Raw genomic sequence first — 21,736 nt, 5'->3', positions numbered from 1 at the left:
CCCGCCCGGGCGGGGGCCCCCCAGCCAGCGGCAACTGAATCTGCAGCCTCAGCGCCTGGCATAGAGTAGTTTCTTGCTTTCCAGGAGACTTGGAGCTGCAGACCCTTGGGGCCAGCAGACTGTGGCTGCTCTTACCCCTCCCCTTTCTATGGTGTAGGGTTTGCAGAATTGGAGGTGAGCTTTGGCTCTACTCCTGGGCAGGAGGAGGCCTGAGGGCGAAGGCAGCCAAGGTACACAGGCAGCTCCAGAGTTCTACCCACGAGCTCAGCCTGCCTCATACCACTCGATTCTTGAGTTTAGGGATGCACAGATGCATACCTCTCCCTGGTTTGTCCCAGCTGATGTGCTGCATCTTCCAGGAAGCCTATGGGGGGCCCATCTCAACCCTCAGTGAACTTCTTCTAGACTCTGGGGGGCATTGGAAGTTGGCTTCCACTCGCCAGCTGCTCTGCATGGGAGGGTCACAAAGCACTTGTCAACCACCACCATAGCCAGCTCTGACTTTTGCAAGAGCATTTTTAAAAAGTTTACATATTTATTTCTTCCATAAATGAGAAAAAGAGAGAGAACCCTCAATAGAGCTTTTTCTTTTTAGAAGTTTTTGCATTAGGGTGCATGTGCTCACGAGAGAGAGAGAGAGAGAGAGAGAGAGAGAGAGAGAGAGAGAAAGAGAGAGAGGCAGACAGAGAGAGGGAAAATGGGAAATCACCCCTGAGGAGGAATGGCCATGCTGGAATCCCCTTCTACTCTATTCTCCTCCTGGGATCTTGAGCTCACATGCACACACATCTGGTGTGATTTCCAAGCCACCGGGTCAGGGACTCAAACTACAGTTGGCCACGTGGGAGTCCAGAAATGTAACCACTATGCTATCTGCTGGCCCCAACCTCAACAGGATTTGATACCATGATCTACCCCCAGCTTTAGCCAGCCCTGGATCATGGGGACAAATGTGCTTGGCATATTTAGGGAGGTCTCTAGATGCAATCCGAGAACCTTTCCACATGGGTCAGCCTCATAGACCATAGTGTTTTACTGATGCACCACCTTCCAGCTCCCTGCAAAAGTCTTGAGTCAAAAGGCTGGATCAGGTACAAGGAGAAAAGTGCTCTAATAAGGGCTTGGCCAGGCCTTAGGGATGCAGGGAGGAGTAGCTTAGCTCTCTTACGGAGGTCAGCTCCTGGCTTACTGCTGGGCCTAGAACAGAGGGGATGCCACATTCTTGGCTCACTGCCCTTCTGACACAGGGCTATTGACAGCACACACTGGCTCACTTGTCCGTCACCCCACCAGTACCTAGCCTGGGGCCTAACTCTGTGGCTTGAGTGATATAACTACTAGATTCTGTGCCTGAGGGCCGGGTGTGCTTATGAGTCCTATGCTCTGCCTAACACCTAGCTGGGGCTCTCCCACACCCAGAAGGGGTGAAATAATCACACCACGAGTTTGTAATCCCTACTGCTGCCTGTGATAGCTAGACTTGGCAGAGCATTCTGCTATTTGATAAACTTACTAACACAGAAGGCTTCTACACAGAGGAGTTCAAATGTTGCAAATAAGTAAAACAAATAGACTCACAGCTCTGGTCAAAGTGGAAAATTGAACCAGATCTGAGGTGTATCGGGGTGCAACCTGGTATGGGGATTTCCATACTAGGAAATTTCAGGGATGTTGATTCAATGGCTCCATGCCTTGGTTCTGGAAGGGCACAGAAACCATTCAGAGGGATCTGCCCAGTCTTCATTAGGCAAAAAGGTGTATGGGGCAGGTGAGGCCCAGCTGTGGCTAGATGTGCTGTTTCCACGACCCTCCCTGACCAGGTCTTGCCTGGGCTGCAGCCTCATCTCTGGCCACTCCCCAGTGAGAGCTCATGCCTTTTTCTGCTCACGCCATAGAATTAATTTGTTTGCCTGCAAAATCTCTTCCCTCCAACTAAGGCAGTTCAAGGTCCAATGAGAAGGCCAGCTTCTCTTGAAGGCAGAATTAATCCCCTCCTTTAGTCCCCTTGGCTCTCTAACACACTGTCAGGCTGGAACTAGCAAAGGGAGGCTCCTTCCCTAAGCAGTCAAAGCCCGTGTGTGGTAGGGGGCCCTAGCCCCCACAATCTCCATCATTCCTCCCCATGTGCTAATGTTAAAATGAGAACTAACATCCTTTGATATGAACAATTCACATTGCCCAGAGAGGGTAAAACGAATAAAAGCCTTTATAAAGTCTTTCCCATTTTATGGATCTGAAATATACAATAAGTATATAAAAACAGGGCATTGCTACGCACAAGGAAGGAACTTTCAGAGACGTCCCCTGGTCCCCCTTTCCCTCAGCGTCTGCTCCAGGTAGAAACCCTGGGCTTCCCTGAGGCATGAGCTCTGCTTTCCCAGCAGCGAGGTGGGCACACCTCCGTCTCAGCACCCAGGCAGTGCCTGACATAGCTTGTCCACAAAAACCAGGAGTCAAATGTAGGCAAGTGTCTGAGATGAGGTGGAGAGCATGACCATGGACACGCAGGGTTTGACCTTGGAAGGCTCTCATGGCTTCCATTTTGCAGATAAGACAACTGAGGCTCAGCCAGGCTAGAGTTTGTGTGTGACCTGGACCTTCTGCACCCTCTGCCTGTCCAGTCCCTGCATTCCAGCTGCTGGCTGGCGTGGGCATGAGTAACAGGCAGTCACTTTGGTCAGCACCAGGCTCTGATGTCACCTGCTGTCTTCCTTCTAGCTTTCCTGCTCCTCGCTGAGTTGCCCTAATTCCAGCCTCTCGTTCTCAGGCTGGTGCTGCCAATCTGGGGCTGCCCTCATCTCAGACCCCCACCACAGCAGCACAGTCCACAGGCCTTGCTCTTACCAGGCCCTCTCAGGCTGAGTGAGGGTCCAGGAGGCTCACTTGTCCCCAGGTCCTTCTGCCTATCCCCTCCAGTCTGTCATAGGTGACCCAAGGGGGAAAGGACAGAGGATGCTGATCTCAAATCAGGGTTTAAAAGCTGAGTTACAGCCACACACATCTTAATTGGTGCATTTCTATTTTCTTTGCGGGCATTTTCCCTTTCTGATGGACTCTAACAAACATTTTACTGTTATAGTTCTTGTAATACTGCCTGGAATGGCTATTTAGGCATCATAAAAAAATCATTATATTTTTAAAAGGAAGGCTGAGAAGTTCCTACCAGGAGGACACAGACTCGGGCACATGCCTAACCCAATCCACACACGAATACACATACGTACAAGTTTGGCCTGCCAGAAAACAGAAGTTTATCACCACACTACTTTACAAAATAAGAGTGAGTGAATAATTTATAAGGCTTTTTACAAACATCTAGAATTTTTAATCAGACTAGAAAACTCCAGTTCAATTACGTGCAGCAGTATTTCCGTGATAAACCAATGCAGAAATGGTTACCAATAAGTAAAATAGACAATTTCCAGTGGAGCTGTATTCCAGAGAAATGCATCATAAACATGAACATCTTTAAGACACACATGCACACACACGCACGCACACACACACACGTACGCACGGGAGTACAAACATCCGAAGCCACAAAGCTCTCACAAACTGCAGGCACGGTGTGTGATAAATCCTTGAACCCTTTACTCTGAATCGGCTCCAGCTGTAATAGCCCAGACTCCTCTTTCTCCAAAGAAGCCCACGAAAACGTGCAGATAGTAAGGTTTCCCGTCTGATTTTGGCAAGAGCCTCCCCACGCTGCACTGTTTGCTGCCTGGTCAGAGGCAGTATAGCCCCTTTGAAGGTGCTGAGTTCTCTGGACTCCCGGGAGATGCAAGGGGCATGTTCCAGCAGGCCAGGGTTGGCAGGGCTGGTGGGAAGGGCCCACCCACCCCCATACCACTGTGGATCTGCTTGCTAAGGAGACTCACCAACTACAGGCTGGCGCAACATCTGGGCAACGCGAGGGTCTGACGCTCTCAAGTACCTTGATAGTCCCAACGTGAGCCGGGCCACCACTTCACACTCAGGTCTCCAGTCTGTGGACAGCCTGGCTTTGGTTCTGACTTTTGCTTTCTTGGGAGGCGAGGGGCCTGCCAGAGGCCTTGTCAGCTGGGTGGCCTCCTCCTCAGCCTGCGCTCCAGCTCCTAGCCACAGGGACTGGACGGGAGCGGTGACTGATGCTTGGTTAGAAAGTGCAGTGAGACAGAGCAGCTCTGCCTGATACTTCCTGTTTGGGGAGGAAACCTCACTGGTGATAATTAGTGGCTCAGACTGAAGTCTCTTTGCTACAGGAACTGAGGCGGGACGCCTGGTACAACCCAGGATGCATAAAATGAATAAATGTCATCCAGCACAGGGCAGACTGCCTCGCCACATGCACACATGAGAGAGAGAGAGAGAGAGAGAGAGAGAGAGAGAGAGAGAGAGAGAAAGAGAGAGGAGAGGGTGAGCCAAACATAATGACTGCAGAAAGTGGCAATTTATCAATTTCTGTAGGGTAATTTACTGCCATTCCCACAGCTGTCACTGGCTTAGTGATAATTCTCTCAGCACTCTGTGCTGACAAAGGCTTCATTGTCATCTTTCCTTGTGTGTCAGTGCCCACCAGGAGAAGAAAGATGGGCAGACAGACAGACAGCCCAAACAGAAGACAGCCCTGTCACAAAGGGGGTGCGGGGATGAAGACAACGTGGAGGTGTGTGTCTCCTGCTGCTGCGATGGCTTTGCAGACGATCCTGGAGGCTGTGTTGACAGCCCATAGGAGGTCTATGTATCTCATTGAAATGAATTAGGCCAAGTACACTCTTCAAGATAAGTAAACTGGATTGTTTTTATCTTGTTTGAAAACTAGTGATGTTGGGAACCAGCAGTTAGCATAATGGCTATGTCGCTGGACTCCCATGTGGTCGACCGTGGACCCGGTGGCTTAAAACCCACGCCAGCCACGTGTGCATGCGTACCCAAGATCCCGAGAGGAGAATGGAGGAGAAGGGATTGTGGTGTGACCATCCCCCCTGGGGAGTGATTTCTCACTTTCTGTCTCTATGTCTCTCTCTCTCTGTCTGGCGAGCGCAAGCGCCCTATAGCAAAAACCTCTCCAAAGAAAAAGAAAAGAAAACTAGTGCTGTTGACGTAGGATAGCCTTGAGTAACCCTGGACAGGATAACTCTATCATTCCAAAAACAAACAAACAAACAAACAACAGAGTTGCATGGTCCGCCGCTGTGGCCCCTAGGTCTTCTCTCCCACCATAGTGAACCTCCTGTGGGCAGGAATAGATTCTTAAACCTCCTTGGGGTCTAGCGCAGTTTAAGATACCTAGAGGCTGACCTTCCAGTACCTTCAGTGGATGCCATTGTGACTTTCACCTTAAGTCTTGCCATCTTCCTGTCCCAGCCCATCCCCCTTCCTTGAAAATACAGCTCAAGCCCTTAGGCACTAAGGCACCTGCCGGCCCCACAGCCCCCCAACCATCTCTCCGGGCTCTGAATTCAGAGGCAGCTGTGTTGGTTGGCAGATCTAGTTACAGAGCTGGGTGTGGGTTCAGGTTCTGCCACGTACTAGCAGCGTGACCTTGGGCAGGCTGCTTTCCCTCTCTGTTCTGATGAAGTAAAGCAGTGACTATGAAAGCCCAGACACACATCTTACTTGGAACTGCTTCTGTTCACACTCCTTGCTTTGCTGTGGCCACTGGCCTCTGCTGCTCTGAAGGCTCTGTGGCCACTCTGCAGTGTTAGCTGAGGGCAGGGACCTGTGTGTCCCTCACCCCTGCTCTGCTCACTCCGAGGCCAGCAGGTACCTGTCAGGCCAATGGGGTTCAGGCAGTGCTGTCAAATGTCAGTGAGCACCGGAATTGCTGGAGAGTACAAGGAAGGTCTCTGGGCAGCCGCAGGCCCAGAGCCTTTGATTTAGTAGTGGGGGGGCGGGGGAGTAGTGGTGCTGCAGTGTGGTGTCAGGATTCTATGTTCCTATCAAAGCAGCTGGGTGATCCCCTAGCAGCAGCCGTACTGGGAGGAAACGCACTTCCGTAGGAAAGCAAACCCTTCTGGCATGAGTGTACAGCAGCTGGCGAGCACCCCACAATCCTGGAGGGCTTTGGGCTAGCTGTAAAGCCTGCTCTTGGGGGTTCTCACTGAGACCCTGACTGCACCCTCAGCTCCCCGAGTCTTGGGAGTCCTTTTTACTCTGGGTACTCCTCGCACAGCCACACTGGATATTTGAGAGGAGACAGACAAAGGTCAGGGGAGAACAAAAGCCAGACCAGAGTTACAGCAGCACAGGGCTTGTAAGTCTCCACCTCCAGTCCTTTGATCCAGGGGTAAGGGGAAGTGAGGCTCTTCCTCCAGGCCCCGGGCACTCCTTGGCCGCTGGGCCAGCACCTGCTGGCTTCCTTCCCTTCCAGTTCCAGGTACCACCTCATTTCCGGCCAGCCTGGAGCCATCTCCAAGGACTGGCCACAAAGAGCCTGGTTTCACTTCTCCCAGCTTCACCGGCCTCACACCAGGTCAGGCTGATCTGCCCCCAGCTTCACCGGCCTCACACCAGGTCAGGCCAAACTGCTTCCCCCTACCCCACTATGTCCCATGTTCTCCTGACACATGTGCAGACCTGGCTGGTCACCCAGAAAGCCTCGACATAGGCCCCTCGATATCAGCAAGCCCATGTGATGATATGCAGGCTGACCCCACCTGGAAGGCACATTTCCCTCCAGCTGCTCACCCAAGTGCGTTCACCTTCAGAAAAAGCCTCATCCAGACTGTTGGGCATGCTATTCCCCTCTCAAGCCCACTAGGAAAATCACGAAAGCCTCCCCACACACAGCCTGGAAGCGACCCCACAAGCTCCAGGTATGTATGAGGGAGCTTAGAAAAAACTCATGCAAAAGTAGAATTAACATACGAATTACGGGCTAGCTCCATAGCCCGGTGGTTGAGGTAGCCAGATCCCATGTAACCAACTGCACAATTTGAGTCTTGGATAGGGCAGCCTGAGAAACACCGGGCACATGCGTGGGCATGTCCCAAATCTCAACAGAGAGAGAGATGGAGAAAGGATAGCGGGGTGACCATTCCCCATGGCTGTTGCTTTCTCCTTGCCCTCTCTCCTTTGTCTCTCTCTGGCAGGTGCATGTGCCCTCTAGCAAAAATTATAAAAGGAAATACAACTTTATTTTGGAGGAAAAAAGAAAAAAAAAATTGAAATCTGTGCATAGTTTTATTCATAACATGCACTTCCCACAAACTTTCTGATGCCCCTTGCATGGAAATGGGAAGCCATCCCAGACCCTGACTGGCTGGCTTTGGGAGCTTTGCTATCAAAGGTGAATGCAGAGACCACTATGGAGAATTTAGCGGGCCCACTCGCAAATCTGCAGGCTCCGTTACATTTATACCTGTAACTGCTTCAGAAACCTTGTGACTGCTTTTTTTTTTTTTTTTTTTTTTTTTTTTTAGTTTAATTTCCTAATCTGATAGCTCAAGAAGGCTTAAAAATGTGTTGTTTGCTTAGATCCCACCTGGCTCTCATTAAGCGGAAGATGAAGGTAGGAATAAGTCACTGCCTGATTGCAGAACAATTAGTGCCCCCCCACGGCACGTTCTGCCCGGCAACTATGGTGATGTATGAGGACAGGCTGATCGCAGAGGGTTGAGTCTCCAGTAAGTCTCTGGTGACAGTGTTCTTGTGCTGCTGAAGCAACCAGCACTATGCAGAGCAGTGTTTACGGAGACCTGGCCACAGTGAAGAGAAAGGAAATGTGCCCCTCGGTTGAAGTAAAAGCAGTTTTTAATCCAGAGCGGTCACCCATCGGGCCCTGACGGCAGGCCCAGTGGTTCGTACCTCTAGCAGGGGACAATGAAGACAACTCTGGTTTTGAATCCTGGCTCACTTCAGCTCCGGGTCACGGGCCAAGGTCTCATCACCTGTATTCAGAAGTACGTGGAGGGTGTGGGGGCCTGTGGGGTGAGAGATGACAGCTGACACTCATTTTGCGGAAGTGGGACTCAGCAGGTCTTGGTGTGCTGGCATGAAGTTAGTGCTCAGCAAATGCTTGTTGAATGAATAAATGATGAGGGAGAATTTGGACAGGCATATGTAGGAGTCTCAAGTTCGGGGCTGAAAGAAGAGACTGGAATCTCGTACGTCCTTGGGAAAGTTACATGGCCGGAAGAGTAACATTATTCTCCTAAGAGTCCTGAGGCACAAACAAGCGCACGTATATAACACGGCCTGGCATGTGGGAGGCTGAACGTTCAAGGGTGAGGGTCGGCACTTCAGGTGCGATGGTCACAGTGTGTGGCATACCAAGGACATGGGCTGCCACCAGATGGGTCCACACAGAGGACTGGGAGGCTGTGCTGGGCAGGTGGTGGCACAGTGGAGGGCAGACAGGAGGAAGTGAGGCCCTGCAGCTGCATGCTTTGTTACCACCCAGAGTGCCGAGCCTCACTCCTTCCCTTTCCTCTCTAAGTCCTATAGTCGCCACAGCCTCCCAAATTGCATGAGGCTAGAGGAGGAGAAGCGGAAAAAGAAGCACATGCCCCTCCAAGTCCTGGAGGGAAGAGAAGGAGCAACTTGGCCTTTGTTTTTCTAAAAAAGAATTATTATATTTTATTTATTATTATTATTGTTGTTATTTTGACCAGAAAGAGACACAGAGAGAAAGTAAAAAATCAAGCCACCAGGTCTGAACCACGTGGGAGTCCAGCACCTTAACCACCTTGCCACCTGCCGGCCCTCGCCTTAGGTTTTAATAACTACTTGAACTGGCAAATTGCCTCATTTTAAATCAAGAGGCCCATTCCTGGTGCAGATGCTAGAAAGCAGTTTCACAGACTGCTGAACTTACCAGCTTGACCTGCCCAACCCAGGAAGACCTGGTTACTACTTGTGGTGGGAGCACGGAAGGGCCGGATCCAACCTCAGCTGGACAGCAAGGGAGCTTCCCACTGCTAAAAGGCTTCCTCTCTACACCCAACCTGACTAGCCAACCTGCTGGAAAAGCAACCATGCTTGCTGAATTTTTCATTCATAAGCTGGACAGGGCAATGAAATAGAAGACACAGCTTTGCCCCAGGCTGGGAAGCATCAACCATGATGTTGAGCCAGAACTCTAGGGCCTGGCGCTGAGGACCTTGGACCTTAGAGACCACTCTCTGGGTCTTGGTTACCTTCTCCAGGGAACCCGGGGTTCTGACTAGACGTGCAATGAGCCTGGAAGTTCCCGGCTGATAAAGCCTCAAGCCCTGGGGAGAAGGAAGGATTTTATATTTAATGCACTCTTAAAACTCAGTGTTGGGACCAGCAGTTAACGCAATGGCTATATCGCTGGACTCCCACTAGTCGACCGCGGTTCGCGTCCCAGACCCAGTGGCTTAAAACTCACGCCGGGCGCGTGTGTGTGTGCCCAAGATCCTAAGAGGAGAATGGAGGAGAAGGGCCTGCGGCCCCCCTCTGGGGGGTGATTTCTTGCTTTCTATCTCTCTGTCTCTCTCTGTCTGTCTGGCGAGTCCATGCGCCCTATAGCAAAAAACCTCTTAAAAAAAAAAAAAAAAAAAAAACCACCTCAGTGTTAACCCCAGGCAGGCAGAACTGTCCGTTTCATGGGGATATCATGTGTGAAGCCCTTGGCAAGGTTTTACTGATAAAAAAACAGGTTCAGAGAGCTGAGAGCTTTGATGTTACTCTAGTGGGTTGAGATTCAGACTTCATGTCTACCTCCACAGTTGGGTTCTCTTCCCTACAGTAACTCACTGCCTTTGCCCCACCCAGCACTCAGGTGTGGACAGGTGTGTGTTCTGAACTTCAGTCAAGAACTTTCACTTTTTGACTACCTGAAGCCTAGCCCAGCCTCTGGTCTCTGGTAAATACAAAGAGGGAAGGGCCATGAGATAAAGACAAATGGGAGAGGAATCTACCTGTTTGACATCTCAGGGCTGGAGAAGGCATACTTGTGGTCCCAGCTGGACTAGCAGGTCCTGGGCTGGCTTGGGCAGGTTGTTCAACTCACAGGTGAACAGGTGGCCTGGCCTGAGCTCCCTGCTACCTCTGAGGCCAGTATCACCCATGCTAACTCCACACCTCCCTCCAGGTTGTCCGGCTAAGGACACCTGCCCACCATTCAAGGCCCTTTCAGGAAGCCTTCTCCTCCCACAGGCTTTCCCCATTATGCCCATTCTGCTGTCAGCCATGGCTCAAACCTGCTCCTGACAAGCCCTCTGCAGGGAACAAGGATGAGAAAGACAGTCCAGGCCTGCTAGGTGCTCCTGGCCGATATGGTCAGCAGCAGGTAGGGCCCAGGCATCTGTATATATTTTTCATTTATTTATATTATTTATTTATTTATTTAGGAGAGGTTTTTGCTATAGGGTATGTGTGCTCGCCAGAAAGAGACAGAGAGAGAGAGAGAGAGAGAGAGAGAGAGAGAGAAAGCATGAAATCACCCCCCAGGGGAATGGCCACACCGCAATCCCTTCTCCTCCATTCTCCTCTTGGGATCTTGGGCATGCACACACATGCGCCCAGTGTGAATTTAAGCCACCAGGTCTGGGACTCAAACTGCATTGACTACATGGGAGTCCAGTGACATAGCCATTACACCAACTGCTAGTCCCTGTTTTTTACATTTATTTTTAAAGTGTGTGTGTGTGTTCATGTGTGTGTGTATTTTGAAGGGCGTGTGGCTCATAGGAGAGACAGAGAGAGAAAGAGAGAAGCCACCTTCCAGGGGGCTCACCACACCACAATCCCTTATCCATTCTCCTTTCAGGATTTTGGCCACACAGGCACACATGTTCCACATCAGTTTCAAGCTGCCAGGTTCAGGACTCAAACCACAATTGATCACCTCTGCTGGAACCTGGTTTTATTTTTTTTTAAGATTTATTTATTTAATTTCATTTATTATTACTATTACTATTTTTAATTTGCTATAGGACACGGATGCTCACCAGACACACACACACACACACACACACACACACACACACACAGCGCAAGCAAAGCAAGCCAGCTGCCAGGTCTGGTACTCAAACTGTGGTAACATTCATGTGGGAGTCCGGTGCCTTAGCCACCATGCCACCTGCTGGCCCCATCTGTACATGTTTTTTGTTTGTTTGTTTGTTTGTTTTTGTTTTGAGAGGTATTTTTGCTATAGGGCACCTGCGCTCACCAGAAAGAGAGAGACAGAGAGACAGAAAGCAAGAAATCACTGCCCAGGGGGGATGGCCATGCCACAATCCCTTCTCCTTCATTCTCCTCTCGGGATCTTGGGCACGCAAGCACACATGCCCGGCATGAGTTTAAGCCAACAGGTCTGGGACTCGAACTGCGGTAGACCACGTGGTAGTCCAGCAACATAGCCATTATGCTAACTGCTAGTCGCTCTGTGCATGTTTTTGACAGACTTTAGGAGTGGCTGAGGGAGTCCACCCAGAGGAGATCCTTGATCTTGTGGACATTTAGTCCCCATCCCTGCATTCTTTGGCTGCCAGGATCCTCTGAAGACATGGCCTCTCTCTCCCCACCAGTAGGCTCCTTGGTGCTCAAATCTATTTCTGCAACTTGCTACCAGAATATGGCTGCAAAATGACCAGGTTCTCTGAGGCTGTTTTTCCATCTGTAAAGAGAGAATCCTGGCAATTACCTGTTGTGAGGATCAACCAGGATATTGTAGGCACCCTTAGCAAGGGACCTGGCATGCACAAATGCTCAGTAAATGTTTGCTATTACTGACACCATGGCCACAGCGAAGGACAGAACACCTCCCTGGGAGCAGTTTCAGAACCCCCACTCCGGAAGCCTATCTCTGAAGGGGCCCTGGATACCCCAGAGGCTGCTAGGTGCCCTCTGCCAGGGCTCCAGCAGAACCTGCCGGCATTTTCACAGCGGATCCGGCCTCTGGCTCCCCCAAATGACCTATCAGCTGGGAGCACCTTCCCCTCATCTATCCAGAGTGGCCAAAGTTCAAACACATCTCTCTCGGGCAGCCTGCCCCTAAATATCGGGGAAGTGGGCAGGAGGGGGAACTCTGCCAGGGCAAGAGCTCTGTGCGTAGAGCTTGGCACCGGGCAGTCCACCCTCCTCCCACCAAGGTTGGGCGCCCCAGCCCTGGCCCAGCCACCGCCTGGCATGCAAGATCCAGAAAGATCCCGCCCACAGCTGAGAGCCCTCCCCTGGGACGGGCTGGCCTAAGCGGCGGGTCACAAGGGACTTGTAGACTAGACTTGTAGGTTGGGGGCTGCTGCGAGTACATCTGCATGGCACTCTAGCGCCAGGCGCCGCTCCCCAACGCCAGCCATCCCTCCCCCCAACCACCACCACCAGTGCGCCCCGGCCCTGCCCACCCAGCTCGCGCACGCGGCTTCTGTCCCTTACCCCTTCTCCGCCGCCGGACGCACGTGGCTCAGTCTCGGGGGACTGGGGTCACCTCCAGACCTGTGGCAACGCTCAGCTGCGCGCGGCTAGAACGCAAGATGCAACCTGGGGGGCGCCCGGGCGGGGGTCCAGGGGACTTGGAGCAGCCCACGGCCCCGGCAGTCGAGGGAGGTGGTCACTCACCTCTACAGCCGCCGCTTGGAGAAGCAGCTGCGGCTGAAGGTCCCCGGCGGAGGCGGTGGCTTGGCCTGAGGCTCCTCCTCTCTCCGCCGCCGCGCCCCACCCGCCCCCGCAGGGCGGGCCCGCCACGGGCGGGGCGTGGGCCTCCCCGCCAGCCCGCCTCTGCTTATCCGGCTCGGCCACCTTCCAGGTGGGCTGCAATCGGGAGCTGCAGATCCTCCAACCCCGCTGGCCCCCGTGCAGCGACGGCGACCCACTATCCTTTTCCCCGTCACCCCACGACTGAGGGTCGGCTGGGGCACCACTTCCTCAACAATGGTCCTCCGCACATGGCTACAGTGAGCAGAACTCCAGGAGACTTGCAGGCTAGGGCGACCTCTGCTCCCCACCAACCCTAGGCCACCTCCATTCCATGTCCATTTGTAACTGAGGTTAAGGGCAGGCCAAGAACCCCCATCCACACCCTCCGTGGAATAGAGGAGAGGGCAGTTCTGAGAAGCCCTCCCTTCCCTCCCAGCAAAGTGGCACCCAGGCCTCTGTGGTGCATCACATCCCTCCATAGGTTTCCTTCTGCTCAAATAGTTTCCCTTCTGGCTCTCTGCAGGGACTAGCACGCGTCCTCATCTCCCTGTGCACCCTAGGGCAGGCCTTTGACCCTTCCTAGTAGTCCTCAGGCTTCCAGGCCTGGGATCTGGTGGGGACACTGAGGCTGTCTCCCTGTCTCAGTTTCTGGGTTCCCAAATACCACTGCTCCCAAATCCCCTACCTCAGAACACTGGCGGCTGCTCCTCCACCTCCTCCCCCTTGCCCGAGGGCCCATGGCTTCGCAGCGGAGAGTGTGCTGGGGACAAGGTGAGGGCATCTGGGCACCTTTCTAGAGGTGCTGCAGTCACCCTTTCTCATCTCCCACTGCACTTGCTACCCCCTCCCTGTTTGAGGCCATGGGGGTTCTGATGGTTAAGTGGGTGCCAGCTTCATTCAGCTTCTGGCAGGCTGAGTGAGGGGGTTTCCTGACTCCTGGGACTCTCTTTAATTTCGGGGGGCGGGGATCATGTTCCATCAGCCCCTAATAAAGAGCTTCAAGCTACTCAGAAAATCTAAGAATCCTGATTTCCAGAAAGCCAAGCTGTGTTGGGGAGATAAGCCTAGGGAGGCCAGAGGCAGGGGGCAGGGCCCCAGGAATGACCACACAAGGGACCCCAAAAGGCACAGTGGAGATGAAGGGTGGAGTTCTCACCTCTCTGGGAAGGGAATGCTGCTATGAGGGGCCTCCCCTCCACCCTCCCACTCCTCTGAGACCTGCCTGGGAGCACTCAGTGCTTCTTCGCCTCCATAGGTTTCCTTCTGCTAAAACAGTTGCCCTTCCAGCTCTCTGCTGGGCAAAGTCCACGTCATCTCTTCCCTCTTTCAAAGACACTTCTGCTCCACCGGTTAGCAGTCTCATGGGCTCCTTGTCCATTCAACATTCACAGTGTCCCATGTGCCAGGCAGTGTTCCAGGTGCTGGTCCCTGTCCTGGGATACCAGGTCTGGTGAGTGGCCTCTGCATGGGTTGTACACTTCAGAAATGAAAGAAGCAGCTCCTAGCACCTAGCATGGTGCCCTGTTCAGATCAGCAGCCATTCTTCAAGTACCTGCTCTGGCCAATGGAGATCTCGGAGCCTCCTTCCTGCAACTCCAACAGGTGGTACAGGGAGATTGAGCACGGGAAATAGAAGGGCTGAGAGTTGTTCTGACCTACTTGGAAGGAAACTGGGCTTTTATTTTATTTATTTATTTTTTTAACAACCTTGGAAAAAACAAACAAACAAACAAACAAAAAACCTTGGGACACAGTGGATCTCTTTATGGGGCTCCCCATGAGTTGGAAAGAGAGAGATTGATCTGAAGGTTGGGCCAGCAGGAGTGTGCAGAGGCTTGTCCTAAGGGGAGTATGAACTTCTGCAAGAGAAAATTACGAGGCCTGAAAGGCATGGGAGGTAGGTCAATGGGTGCCACCCCCTGTGGGGCCCACACACTTAGTGGGCAGAGCACCTCCCACACCACTGATCTGGGGTGGCTGGCCTATCCACCACCCCTGGCCCGAAGGGCCTTGAGTATGAGTTGTCACATCTGGCACAGGTCTGGGGTGAGTGAACACACAGTAAACGTTTCCTGAATTTGGGGAGCAAATGAGCACTCTCCTGCTCTGGGGGAAGGGCGATGCACTGAGCTTTGGTGAGCATCTTCTATGGGCAGAGCAGTCAGAGCCATGCTTCCAAGACATTTGTCAGATCATGTTTCACTGCTGCTCAGAACCTCCCCTCCCTGCCTCCCAACCACCCCCTGGCTCCCTCCAGTATCTCTGAGCAAAAGCAAAATCCTTGGGATGACAGACGAGGCCCAGCAGAGGACGCTGGCTGCCTCTCTCTGCCTTTTCCTTTTTTCTCCAATGTTCACCCAAGTCCTCAGGCAGGGCTACGGCCATGCTCTTCCCACTGGAACCCCAGGTGTCCCCAGCACCACCCCCCACTTGCTTCTTGGTGTTTCCCTGAAATGCCATGATCTCATGAGACCCACCCTGGTCATCCCCCATGTCTCACCCATGTCCCCTGCTCTACTTTTTTTTTTTAATAATAGCCTTTATCACTTTGTAACTCACTACAAAATGTGCTTTTTATATGTGTTGTTTAGTGTCTGTCTTTTCACATGAGAATGTGGCCTCCCTCAGGGCATGGATTTTTATGTTTTATTCACTTCTGCATTTCTAGTGCCTAGAGCAGTGTCTGGCACATAGTAGGTGCTCAGTGGATGCACCTGCGTCCTCACCCTACTTCACCTCCCTCAGCATCTTGGGGAAGCTTCCCCAGGGCTCCTGCCCACCTTGCTCTCTCCCCTGCATGCCCCAGAGCTGCCAAGTGTGGATGCTAAGGAGGGGTCCCTCCGTGCTCTGCTGGTGGTCTGGGCCTGGAGCTGCTGAATACCCTGTTCACAGAGCCCCTGGGACTGGCGTTTTCCTTGACAACGAGGCTCAGAGGACAAGGATATCGAGGAAGAGATCTAGATTCTTCTCCTCTAGATCAAAGAGGAGAGGGATGTTGTTCGCTCTCAGCTTCTTGGATTGATCTAGCATTTATAGGCTGGGACAGAACACATCCATTTCAGAAAATAAATACTCTAATTGACTATTAACGAGATGGCCACGGGAAGCCATGTGCCCCGATGGACTCTGACAGCCCTGGCCAGGAGCCAGGCCACTTGGATCTGTTCCTACACAGGCGGGGCTAGGCTGTGGGGCCCCAGTGAATGTTGCTCCCCACCTATGCTGCCTGCCACTACACCAGGCACCCTGAGATTCCTTCAAGCTCCTGGGCCACAGGAAGCTGTGCCCTTATGGGAGGGAGGGAGGCTGAGAGTGGGGTGGAGGATGCTGAGGGCAATTCAGGCAAATCTAAAGCTGAGGCTGGCAGGACAATGGGCCTGTTTTGTGCTGGGGAGGCAAGCTGGCAAAGGGGAGCTTGAGTCTGGGGTTTAAACTTACAGACTCTGCCTCCCATGGAACATTGCTGCGAGCCAACAGTGTGCGCTGTAAGGTGTGACCTATGAGGCACTGGAACACCATCCCTGGCCACACACCATGCCTCCATGCCCAAGTTTGGTGCTCTTCTGTGGCATTAGATTTCCCTCTTCTGGTCTTCTGAAATGTGAGCTCTCCAGAGAGGAGAAACTCTCTGAAGTCAGTGTAATGGGAATTGACATATACAGACAGAAGGAGGCTTAATGGAGGAGCTTCAAAGGTAAGTGCTGAAAGGGGAGGGGGGCCAGAGAACTATGGTGGGGTAGGCAGGACTAGCCTTGTGTCTAAGGGACCACAGAGTAGGTGCTTAGTAAACTAAGCCCACCATCTTGGCCATGACTAACAGGAGCCTAGGGAAATTGGCCTAGCATGTCCAGGAAGCATTTGCTGGGCTCAGGAGCAGATTCTCCTTGTTTGTGATAACATCGGAATGCACTAGGGCCAACTTAAGAAGTCTGGGCCTAAGCCCTGTGCTGCTCCGAAGGCGGTACACACAGTGGCCTGGGGGGCTTTTAGAATTACAGAGTGACAGGCTGCTACAGCCTCCTAAATCAGAAGTGCATTTTATTTGGTTTTCTCTAGCTTCACGTACTCTTTTCATAATAGAGTTGTGTACATACATGAGAGTGGGAGAGAGAGAAGCACCCTTGGCAAGGTCATCACACTGTGATTCCCTTTCCTCCAGCTCTCCAGCTCATCAAGATCTTGGTGGCTTCCAGGATGCATCTCGGCTGGGCCCAGCACCACTTTTTAACAAGACTCCCTAGGAGACTGCATGCATGTTAAGGTTTGAGAAGAACAGGTCTACAGTGCAGCTGGGGAAACTGACAAGGCCTCGAACACCTGGGTCAAGTCAGATGACAGAAACCTATGACAGGACAACACTCTCCACTAGGTTATGCTTCAGTATCATAGTCTGCTTTCTCTTCCAGCCAAAGAGCCTATTTAATCTGCTCCTGAATTTCTATAAATACGGAGTAAATGACTCTTCTTTTACAACACTCAGTGCCTATCACACAAAGCTCCAAGATAAAAATATAAGACTGGAATGCTAACTCCTTGTAATTTTGCCAGAGGGTGTGTGCACTCACTGGAGGGAGAAAGGGAGAGCGTGAGAGAGGAAGAGAGGGAGAGAGTGAGAAAGCTCCTCCCATGGGGGATGGTCATACTGCTGTCCATTCTCCATTTCTCCTTTCAGGATTTTGGACAGACTTACACAGTTGGGTACGTGAGATGCAGCTGCCGTAAGCACTGCGTTATCTGCTGGCCTGCTAATTGCTTTCTAATAACCAGTCACATTTCCCACTTTACTGTGGTGGCTAGGATACTCAGACCCATGTTCACAACTATATTATCCTTGTTAAACATGTTTAAATTCTACTTTTCTTTCTTTCTTTTTAATTTGCTATAGAGTTTGTGTGCTCACTGGAGAGAGACATAGAAAGAAAGAGGGGAAAAGTGAGAAATCACCCCCCAGGAAGAGTGGCCACGCCCCAATCCCGTCTCCTCCATTCTCCTCTCAGGGTTTGGGGCATGCACACACATGCACCCAGTGTGATTTTGAAGCCACCAGGTCCAGGACTCAAACCGTGCAGTCAGCCACATGGATTCCAGTTGCCTTAACCACCATGTCCCCATATGACCAGATGGCCCAAAGTTCGACTTTTCTTTTTCCCCAGTTCATGATTTTTTCTATGTCTGCTTTGCTATCTGGCTTATTGTTGAGTTTCCCATTGCAAACCGTCCCATGTTGCCTCTGGGAAAAGCCACACATGTGAGCAACATAAATAGGAGACGTCCTTTCTCCTTGACTGTCATGTTTATGGCACAACCTTTGCTGGATTTTGGAAAAGACCAGAGAGATTGGGAGACAGATGCTCCTCGGGACTTCTGTCAGGAGTTACTGAGAAAGGAAAACTTAAACTTGGGGGTCATCCAGGGAGAAATCGTCACAAATGCTTACTCTGTGTCCCTCCCTGCTTCCCACCTCCCTTCCGAACTTTTCTCACCTGATCTGGGGCTCAGGGTGTTGTCCTCTGTGTCAGGAGACCTTTCACAGCCTGGGGCAGGGACTGTGGGGCAGGGGCCCTGGGCACCAGGAGCCCCACCTGCCATTATTCCTGTGCTGTTCCTTCCACTGCCGAGACCACTGGGCTGGGTGGCTGGAGCTCTCTCGGCAGTGTGAGTGGTGAAGATAGTGTGGACTGAGGCTCAGGAGCACACAGGTCACAGCCTAGTCCGGAAGGGGCGGGACTTACAGGTCACTGGTCTCAGGGTCATCTGCAAACACTGTGGCCAGTAGTGGAAATGAGCCCTCCTTCTGGGGTTGGGCGTGTGTTTTCAACCAGTCCACTTCTCTGAGAAGGACAAGGGAAGACGAGCTGAGCTTGGGTAAGCTCTGTGCCACTTTGAGGCTCCCCCTGATTCCCCACTGAAATGCTGCAAAACAAGTGGGATCAGTCCCATTTGCGGGTAAGCAGGGTGACTTGCTCAGCACCCTGCAGTGAGGAGTGGCAGAGCTGGCATTTGTATCAGGGCTGCCTGGCTCCCAGACCTTTCGCTACCTCTGCCTCCTTAGGTGGAGGGCTTCTTTGGGCAGTTACCTACACTTTTGGTGACTCCTTTAGTGCCGAGGACTGGGGCCAGCAGGTTGTGAGGGCCCAGCCGGAGCAGTCCCCACAGTGTGACTAGAGGGGGATGAATGGAGGGCTTCTCTTCCCAGAACTCCTTGCAGCGTGCCTCTGTGAGATCTCAGCTCCGTCCCCAGCCACTCAACAGGTCAACAGCTCCATGAGGTATGTACAGTCAGGAAGTAGGTCTGTGGCGTGTCAGGTAAGTCACAGGGAGTCCGGTCCTTTTTGGCTTATGGTTTGATCTCATGGACACATACACTGAGAGCCGTCATCTCAGAGCCAGTGTCAGACATTTACTGTGAGAGAAGCCAAGCGACAATGGCCCAAGGCCTGCCCTGTGTGCCAAGGGCCCAGCCACAGCCCACCAAGGAAGGAGAGAGACATCCACAGGGCAAAGAAATATGCACAGGCTTTGGAGCGTATTGACCTGGGTTCAAATTTGGCCTCTCCACTAAGCTGTGGTTTCCTCCCCTGCAAAATAGGCAGGTATATTTCTCCTCAGCTAGTTGTGACTGTTAAATAAGAAATTGCCAGGAAAGTGCCTGGCATCTACATAGTAGGTTTTCATTAAAACCTACTTCACTGGGGCCAGCAGGGGGCATGGTAGTTAAGGTCCTGGGCTCCCATATGACCAACTGCAGTTTGAGTCCTGGACCTAGAGGCTTGCTTTCTAACTTTTCCTCTCTTTCTCTCTCTCTCTGATGAGAACATGTGCCCTGTAGCAAATTTTAAAAAATTATAAATAAAGTGAGATAAATAATTATTTAAAAAGATATATATTTTTAAAAAAATACCCTACTTGATTAGAAGGCAATAGGGTGGTGCAGAATGGGCGGACAGTGGTGCAGTGGTAAAATGTGATGCTTACTTGGAATAATGGCAGGTGGGTCTCCTGGTGACCAGGACCCCTGCCCCACAGTCCCTGCCCCAGGCTGTGAAAGGTCTCCTGATACAGAGGACAACGCCCTGAGCCCCAGATCAGGTGAGAAAAGTTCTGAAGGGAGGGTGCCAGGTTCACATCCCTGAGTGCTAGATACATGTTTGCCATGGTCTGGGGTTCTGACGCTGAGGGTGAATCATAGCATCACTATCTCGTTAAGGTGCTTTCTCTGTCTCTCTTACCCATGGAACAGATGAATAAACTTAAAAACAAGCAAACAAAAAAAACCCAGAAGGCAGTCAGATCATCTGAGAAGAAGAGGTATTCTTCAGAGACATGAAGGCTGACTAGTAAGAAAGCTACTTTGAGGAAACACCCCTGCAGGTAGAGCCCTCTTCTCTCCTTAGAAAAAAGCCTTTACCAGCAGTTAGCATAATGGTTATGTTGCTGGACTCCCACGTAGTTAACCACAGTTTGAGTCTCAGACCCGGTGGCTTGAACTCACGCCGGGCGCGTGTGCATGCGTGCCCAAGATCTCGAGAGGAGAATGGAGGAGAAGGGATTGCAGCCTGGTAAACAAAAAAAAAAAAAAAAAAAAAAAGAAAAGAAAAAAGAAAAAAAGAAAAAAAAAAAGAAACTCTCCAAAAAGAAAAAAAAAAGTCTTTATCTTGCATGATTATCCAAACCCTGCCCAGGTAAAGAACTCCAGGTGGGAAATGGATTCCAGGTTCTCGCCTGCCTTCTCTTTCCATCCCACATGATCTATGGGCACTGTGGATGCCCTGGTCTGAGAACCAGGAATCCTGGCCAAGCCTCCGAAGAAGGCTTGCGGACTCTTAGCTCGCTTCTCGTGCCTCCCTCTTGTGCCAGCTCCAGGTGCCTGAGATCCTAGTGTTTGAAACTCCCGCCTTTGCCCGCCATTGCCTTTCGAGTTGTCAGGGAAGGGGACAGCGGTGGGTGAAAGGCATTGCAGGAGATGGGCTGGGGAGGGAGGGGCACATGAGGAGCCACCAGGCTTGCTTAGGTGACAAGGGAGGCTTTAGGATGCTGGCAGTGGGCACGCGTTTTGGAGGACTTGCTACATATCAGATACTGTTCTAAGTATTCTAACTGTGTCAACTCATTTCATCTTCAGTATCTTGTCCCCATTTCCAAGCAGGGAGACTGAGGCATAAAGAGGTTAAGTCACCTACCTGACGTGACATAACTCAAAATGTAGTAGAGCCAGAATTCAAACCCACGGGTCTTTCTTAGCTGCTAGCTACCTCCAAATTCCAGGTACCCAGATGCCTTTCTCCACTTCAGAAGAGCCTCTTGCCCTGGCAGCTGTGAGGAGAGTGGATCAAAAGGGAAGATAAGTGCCCAGGATGGGCTTAATGGGCAGCTGGCAGGCAGTCTCTGGGCTAGTAGTCTTTGAAGTCTACTTAGGGGACACAGTAAGTCTTATGGGTTGGGAGCCCATTACCCAGGCCAGGGGCTCCACATTTAATCAGAGTTCAAAACCACTATCCACAGGAGGCCTTGGCTGGGAGGGAAAGGCTGCAGAAAGGTGGGTTAGCCAACGATGTATCTATCCCCTGCTCGCCAAGTCCAGGGAGAGAAATGACTGTAAGACCTGTGGCCCACCCACTGACTGACAGCTAGAAAGAACAGGTGCCTTTGGACGTTATAAGGATCTAGTTGAAATCTTGAGCTTCAGTGTCCTGTAAAGTGGGGGTGGTAGCACCCCAGAAGTAAACCAAGAGCAGATGGTATGATGTGGCCTTGAACATTCCCTGCCTCCCCTCACCTAGACTCTCTTGGGTCCCTGTCCTTCTCCTCCACAATCAATTCCCTGGTTCCAGGAGCCTGGGGAGACAGGAGAATGCCAAGAACCAGGATACCCACTGCTCCTCGGCCCAGCCCCAGCTGGGGGCTCGATTTGGAGCTTCAAGGCCCAGTCCTGGCTCTCCTTTGGTCTCATACTCTTTCCTGCAGCCCCAGAAAACCTTGCTCTGGGGAGAAAGGAAAAGGGGGAACTCTTCTCTTCCCTAAGCCAAGGTGGCTAGTCTGATTCATTTGGGAACACTAGCTCCTCTGGGTTATGGTTTTTGCTCTCCTGTAGCCTCTGTGAACTTGGCTGAGACCCAAGTATCAGTTTCAAGTTTGAGCCTCAGTTTTCTTA

The 21,736-nt window shown here is 51.7% G+C and overlaps 1 protein-coding gene across 1 annotated transcript in view; it reads right to left on the bottom strand.

Annotated features, from left to right (window-relative positions):
* STEAP3 (STEAP3 metalloreductase) overlaps positions 1–18,289 on the bottom strand; it is a 52,137-nt gene extending 33,848 nt beyond the window's left edge. The window contains exon 1 of the mRNA XM_006169547.2: positions 18,069–18,289. Within this exon, the coding sequence (XP_006169609.1) occupies positions 18,069–18,174 (106 nt within the window). The 5' untranslated portion in view covers positions 18,175–18,289. The remainder of the gene's footprint in view (positions 1–18,068) is intronic.
* Positions 18,290–21,736: the final 3,447 nt, after the last annotated feature.

This window comes from Tupaia chinensis, unplaced genomic scaffold, assembly GCF_000334495.1.
Source record: "Tupaia chinensis unplaced genomic scaffold, TupChi_1.0 Scaffold147282_1, whole genome shotgun sequence".
NCBI lineage: Eukaryota > Metazoa > Chordata > Mammalia > Scandentia > Tupaiidae > Tupaia > Tupaia belangeri.
Note: the sequence above shows the minus strand (reverse complement) of the source record. Positions and strands in the feature narration are given on the sequence as shown.